The 10048-nt window shown below is 45.5% G+C and overlaps 1 protein-coding gene across 1 annotated transcript; it reads left to right on the top strand.

Moving 5' to 3' along the window:
- The first annotated feature begins 275 nt into the window (after window positions 1-275).
- LOC115737098 (glyoxylate/hydroxypyruvate reductase HPR3) lies at window positions 276-2863 on the top strand. The gene is made up of 2 exons (XM_030669074.2): window positions 276-820; window positions 2098-2863. Exons 1-2 carry the CDS (start codon window positions 344-346, stop codon window positions 2620-2622), a joined length of 1002 nt encoding a protein of 333 aa, XP_030524934.1. The 5' UTR covers window positions 276-343; the 3' UTR covers window positions 2623-2863.
- Window positions 2864-10048: the final 7185 nt, after the last annotated feature.

The following is a 10048-nucleotide window of genomic DNA, read 5'->3' as shown; positions in this document are numbered from 1 at the left end:
ATTACCCGTCTAATTCATTTAATATTCCCGTTCATTGGACGGTGGACTATTACCTAATTTGAAATTGCTGTGTCGATGTTGGCACGTCGTGATGTGAGCTCGGTTGCACCGATGAATTAGGGCTTTATATAAAGAAAATTTTCTTTCTCTGATTATAGAATAAAAAAGGGCGGGCGAAAACATCGTCGCGGTCGGTTCGGACTTCATAGGACGTGAAAAGATTCTTCACTCACAAACGGTCGTTCGATGCGACAAGAGGGCGGAGTTCTCCACCGCTTCGCTCACCGTCTCAGGCCCCCGACCGATTCACTCTCCCTCGGAGCCATTCGGCTAAAAACGAAAAATGTCTTCCCAGCCCGAACCCGGTACCGAGCCCGGGTCGGGCCGTCCCGATGTCCTCGTCCACCGGTTCCGGTCCTTCGATTTCCCCTTCCAGGCGTCGTTCCGTGACCACTTCACCATCCTCGACCCGTGGACGGACTCGCCCGACGAGCCCGCCGACGCCTTCCTCGCCCGCCGCGCCGGCGGCGCCCGCGCCCTCGTCTGCGTGGGACCCACGCCCCTCCCCGCCGACACCCTCCGCTTGCTCCCCTCCCTCCAGGTCGTCATCGGCACCAGCGCCGGCGTCGACCACATCGACCTCCGCGAGTGCCGCAGGCGCGGCATCGCGGTCACCAACGCCGGCGCCGCCTTCGCCGAGGACGCAGCCGACTACGCCGTCGCGCTCCTGCTCGACGTACTGAGGCGGATGTCGGCGGCCGACCGGTACCTCAGGGAGGGCTTGTGGTTGAAGAATGGAAACTACCCGCTCGGATTCAAGGTAAGCACCGGTTCTTGTCGTGCAAAGTTTCTTTTGGGTTGTTTTTAGTTGGTTGGAATGAATTGAAAGCTTTTCTCTTTTGGGTATACTTCGGGGTTGTCATAACTCATAAGTATTGGCTGTTTAACGTAATGTCTCCTGTTGAATATTTAGGAAGAGAGTGAGGTGGTTGAAGCTAGCTCATTTAATCCTGCTCTATTAGTTCTTCTGGTTTTCTTTGGTGTTCAAGCAGTGAATTGAATTCAGCTACATAGCTGAAGATGCACGAGAAAGATATCGTTTGTCTGCGTTCCATCAATTGTGTACGGAACATATATGTTGTTGGTGAAGGCTGAGTGTAGATCGCCATCGGGCAGTTTAGTTGTGTGCCTGGTGGAAGGTTTTAGCTTGAATCAGCTAGTTAATGGGAAGTTGAATTTGTCAAAGTAAGTAAGTAGCTGTGTTTAGTGTTTGTACTATGATCCGCTATAGAGTTTTTGTACCTCTAGTGTATAATTCATTTCAGGGGCATTTGGCCATGAGCCAATGTGGTGACGAAATGTTCATGGAAGAACATTGGCGATGACGAGGATATTAGTTGATGATCGTCTGAGCCAGAGCTTTGACACTCTCATTACCGAAAATAAGCTGTTGAACGGTTGCTATTTTACTACTATGGATCTTATTGTTAGGTTTGATGCTGAGTCGAGAAGTTACTCAGAGCATCTGTGACTTGATAAGGAATGGAATGACGGGGTTGTATTCTTGCATGCTTTTATCACTCGAGTATATAGTATGCACATCTGTGGTTCTTCCCTTTTAGGAAGTTGTTCTCCACGCAACTGCAGATGTGGCATCAAATGTAACCAACAGGAGGTCAAATTCATGAGCACGAGAACAGAAATTTGGCCACTGGTTCTTCTATAAATGAAGATTTGGGTGGTTATGTGAAGATTTTGTGATGAGGATTGCTCATACAAGATCAAGATGGACCAAAGTCTATTTACACATGGTTTTTAGGCATCAGTAACACCTGCCTTTTCATATCTCTTAAAAGTTCCATCTCTGTTCATTGAGCAGTAAATCTGCTACTGGTTTCCAAGGATGTCAAAACTTAAGATTGAGACAGAGTCTTACCTTCAGATGTTTCTACTTACAGTTTCTTTTCGACTCTACCATGCCTTTCCCCATATATCTTGCATGAGCGAAACTGATTCTTCCAGCTGCATTTTCAGTTTCATGGATATTTACTTTCTAAGATGCCGAGTGGATTATAACTTGTGCTTGTATTGTTACAGTTAGGAGGAAAGAGAGTGGGAATCGTGGGACTGGGAAACATCGGTTCCCACGTTGCCAAAAGGCTCCAGCCATTCGGCTGCGACATTGCCTACAACTCGAGAAGCAAGAAGCCATCATGTCCGTTCCCTTACTACGCAAGCATCCACGATCTCGCCTCCAATTCTGATGTCCTCATCTTGTGCTGTGCGCTCACAGAAGAAACCCACCATGTGATCAACAGAGAGGTCATGACTGTTCTGGGAGATCGAGGGGTCATAATTAACGTGGGGCGAGGCAGTCTCATCGACGAGAAGGAGCTCGTGCAGTCTCTGTTGCAAGGGGAGCTGGGCGGTGCGGGCCTCGACGTTTTTGAAGACGAACCGAACATGCCGAAAGAGTTGTTTGGTCTGGACAATGTGGTGTTGTCTCCGCACCGTGCCGTCATTACTCCGGAATCATTCGAGGCGATGCGGGAGCTCACCATATCGAACCTGAAGGCTTTCTTCTCGAACGAGCCCTTGTCGTGCCTCGTCCAGCACAAGTGACGAGGAAGCTGTGCACTCTTATGGGGGAAGCTGTTTGATTCATAGATACCAGCGTCTCTCATTTCTACTGCTTTGAAGGGGGGAAAAGAATAAAGCATCAGCATTTGGATCAACGTTTTTTTGAGCACCAACGTCTCTCCTGTGATTCTTATGAATGTTTTGGGGGGAAAAGCTGCTTCCTGGCCCTTGTATTTTTGGATCCACCCCCCAAAATTTGATTAGTCTCAGACTCTGATCTCAATCTGCCCCCACAATTATAAAATCATCTCAATTTGGTCCCAAATTTTAGTTTCAATGTTTGGCATTGTCGCGACCTCGCCTTCGGCCTCCCGCGAGGGTCCGGCGCGGTTTAGAGGTATTGCCATAGATCAATGGCGTGGACTCTCCCAAGTCCTACCTCGCGTGACATTGGATTCATTTTATTGATGAGCAAATTAAAATGCTATTAAGAGTCGCCACTAGCCTATTGGGGTCGGCTAGAAACCAATCGAGACACGGGAGGGTTATCTCGATTCCTACGCAACCGAGTTTCTAAGTTCGGGGGACTTGTTTACGCTAATTAGAAAATTAGTGCCCTTTCGGTACCTAACCAGTTGATATTTCCTAAGGTGACCACACATTCCGCATATCATTTTAAGCTCATCGGGTATCTAACCGAGTACTAAATGATCATGCATAATGTTTTTCTCATTATTTCGTGCAATTACTTATTTATCCTTAACCTAACAATATAGGAAAAGCGATTAATAAGCAATTTTTCAAAAGACAGTGTTGTAAACACTCAATCGAGTAAATATGCCAAATAAAGATCGGGATAAGCGCATGCGGACCAAATCTATGATGACGATATTTAAACAAACAACTTCGACTCGAATGTCGAATTACAACGATTATCAAACCGGACTGGACATCGGTCTTCAATCAACGCCAATTTTAGGCATGAAAATTCAAATTAGGGGTAAAAAGGTCAAAGAAAACATTTTTCTAATTTTCTGAAATTTTTATGATTTTTTTGAATTTTTATTTATTTTTGATTTTTTTTTTTATTTTTTTTATTTTTTATTATTTTATTAATATTTTATTAGAGGGAACCGGGTCCGGGTCGGGTCCTTGGACCCGGACCTGGATCAGGTCGTCGGGCCCGGTCCGGTCCGCGGGAGAAACCCGGACCCGGGCCCGAAGGACAAAAAAGAAATCCCAGGCCCAATCTTCTTTAGTTCATCCGAATTGGGCTTCAATATTTTTTTTTCTTTGGCCCAGCCTCTTCACGCCCAAGCCAGCACGGGCCCGGCAGCTTTTCTGTTTTCTTTCATGCCAGCCCATCCGAATTCCTTCTCCTTTTATTTCCAAATTAACCGCTTAGGCCTCCTTTTTTATTCTCACAGCCTAATCCTCTCTTCTTTTCTTTTTCTCAGCCCGTTCGCCCAGCCCACTCCTTCAACCTTCAACTAGGCCAGCCCATTCGCTCCTCTTCTTCTTCTCTCTTTTACGCCAGCCCCACCTCTTCATTTCACCCAAGCCACCCCACTCAGACTACAAAAAACGTGAAATGGTTTCACGAGTACTATTCATCGTCTTCTTCTTCTCACGCCCCTCCTCTGCACCGCGACACCGTGACCAAAACCCGACGCCATCAACCTTCGCCCGTCTTGCCGCACCACCGCCCGGAACTCGTCCGTCGCTCCGCCGCTAAGTCGCGATCGAGGACCCTCTGCGGACGCCGATTCTGTTTCACCGAACTTCAAGATCGTGACGTTGAAAGACGGTCTCCATTCCGCCGCATCTGGTGAAGCTTCGGTTCGCCTGTCTGCGCAACTCGGTCGGTGACGCCATCAACTTCTCGAGTCGTCTCTGCTGCCTCGGCCCGAACTCGAGTCGCTTTCGTCCACCTTCGCGTTGCCATTGTTCGGATTCGCGTCGCCTAAGTTCGGACTCGCGTAGCTTCGTTCGGACTCGCGTCGCCTTCGTTCGGACTCGCGTCGCCTAAGCTCGGACTCGCGTCGCCTTCAAACCAAACTCGCAGTTATTTCCGGACCTCACGCGCGAACACTAGTTCGAGTCGCGGGCTCCATCTATACTCAAATTCTCGAGCCGCCGTCACAACCAGGCTCCTGTTCACTTGCTCGTATAGCCTCGGTACCCGGTCATTGCTTTCCTCACGCGTTGCGGTTGGTTCGAGTCGCCTCGTTGCCGGATTCAAACTCGAGGGCTACTTTCGTTCACATGCCCAAACCGCCGACTCGGTCGGACCTACCGAACTCACGGACTCCGGCTTTCCTCAATTCCGAATCTGCTCCTAAACCGACGCCCAGAACAAACGAAGAGAACCCATACCGACCCGACACGTTTTTTTTTATCTTTCGTCTAGTCGACCACCAGAGCACACTCATCATCCCAAAACACAGTAGAGACCACTACCATCGGCGGAAGGACACGAACGCACGTGAAAAATCGGTCGAGGCAATCGAGATGGGGACTAACTAAAGCTTGAGGCCACGTTCAACTTGGAACAGGGAGAATTCAACAAATACAAATGACAGTCCACTCTCTTGGAACGATTAACGGTGACAAAAACTGACTTTTAGCTCAACTATATAGAATAAGGAAAGGACTCGAGACTTACCTGGTTTGGGAACACCACCGGTTCTGAAGGCCGTTGGAGGTTTGGTGGCCGACAGTGTGATGGTAGGCAAAGACGATCTTTACTTGGCCAAAGCGCGATTAGCTCTTGCTTCCTTGCGCTTCAACTTCCTCTGACCTCTTTACGCTTTTCTTCCATTTTTGGTCGCCGGGCCCAATTTTCTTCCTTGAGCCGAACGAACCTCGTGCCTGCCCTTCTCTCTTTCTTTTATCTTCTTCTTGACTCCTTCCCCAAGCTTGCTTGCGTGGACGAGAGTAAAAACCGGATGATGTGGACGTGGGTTGGTGAGAGACCACGTGAGGTGTGCGGTGAAAATGAAGGTGACGTGAGTGGGGTGAGAATGAGAGATGGGCTGTGGGGAAATAAAACTAAAGGGCTAAAGAGAAATAAGGAGAAGAGAAGATGGGCTGTAGGTAAATGAAAGGAAAAATGGGCTGTTCGCTTAGGGAGGGAAAAGAAACCCGGTTTGGGCTGGCCCGCGTGGGCTTGCTGCGCGCGCGAAGAAAAGAGAGTGTGGGCCGAGTCTCGCATGGGCGAGCTTGACTAACCCGATCCAATTTTTTTATTCTTTATTCTTTTTTATTCTTTTTTTTTTTAAAGAACGAAATAAAATAATAAAATAAAATTTGATTTTTGAATTTTTTATTCTATAGTACAACAAGAAAATATGCATATTCAATAGCTTATCATTTCATTTATTTATTTATTATTATTATTATTTTTTTGGCTCCCTTTCTCTTTTTTTTTTTTTTTTTTTAAAGTAGTTATATATATTTTTTACTTTTCTATTTTACAATAAGATGAAAATAAATTAGACGTGTCATTATTTAATAAATATATATAACACGGGGAATGCCAAAATTAGGTGTTAACAACTGCCCCTCTTGGAAGGGGAGCTCGAAGAGGTTCCATTCCAAGACGAAAGGACACCTAATTTTGTCAAGAAACTAACCCGACAGTGCTTGGAGAGAACCGCCAAAGCAACTATCGGGATCAAAAAAATGAGGAGACTCACTCAGAGAATATGCTCCGGGGCTCCACGCCTCTTAGTACCTGCGCATGCAAGGTTAATTGAAACAAACAAAACTCTGGGACGACCGTATAAACTATACGGGCTTGGCCTTCACTTGGTAATGCGTTTGCTCCGGGCTTTAAGGCTCACCGGACTTGAGGGGACTTGCTCGGGGAACCGGCTTCGGGGCACTTGTCTCTCCGTACCTGTTCGGGCAAGGTTAGCTCAAACAAACACACCTTTGGGACGACCGTAAAAACGATACGGGCTTGGCCCCAATGGGAACGACACAGTTCACGGTATTCTGACCCGTGAAAAGGCGATTAAAAAGTCACAGTTCACGGTATTCTGACCCGCGAAAAGGCTATTCTGAAAATTCTCGGTTCGGGGTCTTTGACCCGTGAAAAGGCTGTTAAAAAGTCTCGGTTCGTAGTCTTTGACTCGTGAAAAGACTATTGAAAAGTCACGATTCGGGGTCTTTGACCCGTGAAAAGGCTGTTGAAAAGTCTCGGTTCGTAGTCTTTGACTCGTGAGAAGACTATCGAAAAGTCACGATTCGGGGTCTTTGACCCGTGAAAAGGCTGTTGAAAAGTCTCGGTTCAGAAAAGGCTATTGGAAAGTCTCGGTTCAGAGTCTTTGACTCGTGAAAAGGCTATTGGAAAGTCTCGGTTCAGAGTCTTTGACTCGTGAAAAGGCTATTTTGAAAAAGTCATAGGGTGAGCTTAGCATTGTATCATGCTCACGAGAATGAGGAAACCTGCTTATGAAACGGGCTTTGGGAAGCTAAAGTTCACTTTGCCTGTCCAAAAAAAGTTAGCTCCAACAAATAATAATTTCAATGAAGAGAGAGTGCTGCTCGGGGCTGAACTTACATTTCGGCCTGCGGAGTACGTCCTCCGGATTGCACGGGACGAGCTCTCGACCTTAGCGCATGCATGTCGATCGGAACTTGCTGAATGAAGTGAAAATATCGTGAACGGACTCCGCCACCGCGACTTACACTCGCGTGACTTGGTTCTTCACAAGCACTTGGCGTCATATCTGTCCAAACAAGGTTAGCTCGAACAAATACTAACGCCAATGAACATCTATGATATGTTTGCTCACAATTCGAAACCCGCTGCAGCTAACGGAACTGTTCAACCTGGGTCCCCGCATAACCGAGGACTTATGAAACATATTTGGAATGATGAGTATATGTCATTAAATGCATGAGCGGATGAGTTAAGTCTACTCACCGGGGAAGCTACTTGGTATAATGTGATACCGAAAGCTTCTCACTCGGTTAGATGACATCGTTGACTATTAGACTCCATGGGGAAGATTGATTGAAGGGAGAACTGTCGTTCCCGAAAAAGAAGAATTTTTTTTTTTTTTTTTTTTTTTTTTTGTTTCCTTGAAAACTTTGGTTCATGAAAAACAACAATTTCGCTTCATGAAAAGGGGTTTATTGAGCGTGCCAAGCTAAAATCCTTAGTCCGAATGGGCTTCTCACACACTTTCGTTGGGGAATATTCCGTTGATCCCAATCGCTCACTTGGAGGTTTCTAGAACAAATACTCTCGAGACCTCACAATATGTTCATGTCTAAGGTTTCAGACATATTCGCAATGCATACATTATTGATCAATCCGAAAGGTCTTTCGGGGACCGTAATATTGAGTTGGTCATGGGCTTACACAAGGGGCTTCTCCTGTTTTGAGGCCACATTGGGGAAATATTTGAAATTACTACCTTCACCGGGTTTACAAGTCAAGAACCTGGAAGATAATACAAGAAATGATTGACTCCACTCCTTCAAGCGGCCGCTTCTTTGTAAAGTCTTCATGTCAACTCGAAACGTCCCAATCGGAAGAGTCTTCGGATGGGTTGTAATGTCGGTTTGGGAAGGCTTATAAGGCTCTGATTTTTTTTTTTTTTCAATGGGGTTTATGAGTTGGTGACCATCCTGGTGTCTTTACCAATCTCGCTCCTTTGGGGAAAGCGTCGACTGACTGGGATTACAACTCGCCTCGAGAGTCCAATGAGTTGTTTATTTTCGCTTGGCAAGAAAAGAGTTTTTCTCTATTTTCTGCATTTGTTTCTGTTCGAGGTAAGCTCAATGCTTTTCTACATTTGGCTTTTTCCTCTCTGGGCTTTGGCCTTGCTTTTACTAGGCACTTTGCTTTTTTAGCCCTTTGATTTTCATTTTCCTTTTTTTTTTGCTTCTCTTCTTTGCTATTTTCATGAGCTCTTTGGACTCTCGAGACATTTCACATTGATGCCAATTTTTCTGGTAGATCATTTGTTTTGCCCCAATTTGGGGATGATCACCACTCGGGCTTTGAAATGAATGATTTCGGGCTCAACTTGGCTAGCAAATGATATTCGGTGTTTGGATAGAGAAAGAAATGCTCTTCTTCATTTTGGGACGCTTCGAGTCTCCATAAAGATTCACCCGAAGTTACCACACAAAGGTTAACGCAAGTGAAGGCAATTAAATCTTTCTTACCTTTTTCTCCGCTGATTTTCAACTACGATCTCATGTATTTGCCCCCGGTGTGGGGTGGTTCTTGATAGGGGTATTTTGAAATTCTCCTTATTCAAGCTCAAAGTGGCTAGCAAGGGATATATTGTGTATGGGGAAAAGAAGGAATTGCCTTTCATCACTTCGACCCATGTATACATTGCGAATGGATCCTCTATCCCAAGACACGAATTTTGTTCTCACTTCACTCAATCTCAGAGTGTATCGGAGGTGTGTTTAGGTGGGGCTTGCCTTTCATCCTAAGCACTCTCACTTGGCAAACTCAATACCTCCACTTCATTTGGTAAAAATCATCTCATCAGATAAACCCGCAAGGAATTTCAATGCAAGATGCATGTATGCATGAATGAACGCACTAGTTCAATGAACGTGGATGATGTTTTTTTTTTTTTTTTTTTTTGGAATGAGCTGAAGCATGAAGTCCAACTGTACTAAGGATGAGATTTTTCTTCTTTTTTTTTTTTTTTTTTAATGCTTTACGAATTGAACATTTATTACGGCCTAGCTAGGGACGAAACATTTGAGCAATCATGCGTCCCGCAAAAGCTTTGGGAAAGGGATACTTACCTGATCTACTCTGGCGGGCTGATCCCTTTGTGTCCGCTTTTCGGGTATTGATGATGATAGCACATCTAACTCCGTCTCTCCAACGATCAATTGCTCTAGGAATTGGCAAAATGCCCAGATTCCTCATCTAGGACTTTACAGAATGCCTAGATTCCGCATCTAGGATCGATCCATACTGGAAGGCTGATCCTACAATCTTTCCGCTTGTAGCTCTCTCCTTGTGAGAGTTTCTCATCTGATTTTTTCTTTTCTTCAAGGGACCTACCTGCGGCGAAACGATATGATAACCCCGTCATGAACAGAAGGAAACATATCATTGCATGAATTTTCAAGAATTGAAGACTGGAAACGATACAGTGTTACCATCTGTCTAGGCTGATTTTCATATAGCTGGAAATGCCTCTTAGCTTAACCTCAAAGGTCACCGTGATGCATGAGTGGCTTATAAAAGGAAAATGGAGCTGCTAACATCATCCTGCAGCTTTATCATCTTAAGGAACGATTTTGAGGAATATCATTTCGCCATTACTATACGATATCTTCGATGCGTTCTCGCCTTTGATGAGATTCTCGATTATACGTTCGAGAACCGACTTCATCCCTTAATACATGGTAGTGATGGATATGGTTGTTCCAATCATCTCCACATATGCATAGGGATAGAAGTCCCAATTACGAG

Source organism: Rhodamnia argentea, chromosome 9, assembly GCF_020921035.1.
Source record: "Rhodamnia argentea isolate NSW1041297 chromosome 9, ASM2092103v1, whole genome shotgun sequence".
Lineage (NCBI taxonomy): Eukaryota > Viridiplantae > Streptophyta > Magnoliopsida > Myrtales > Myrtaceae > Rhodamnia > Rhodamnia argentea.
Note: the sequence above shows the minus strand (reverse complement) of the source record. Positions and strands in the feature narration are given on the sequence as shown.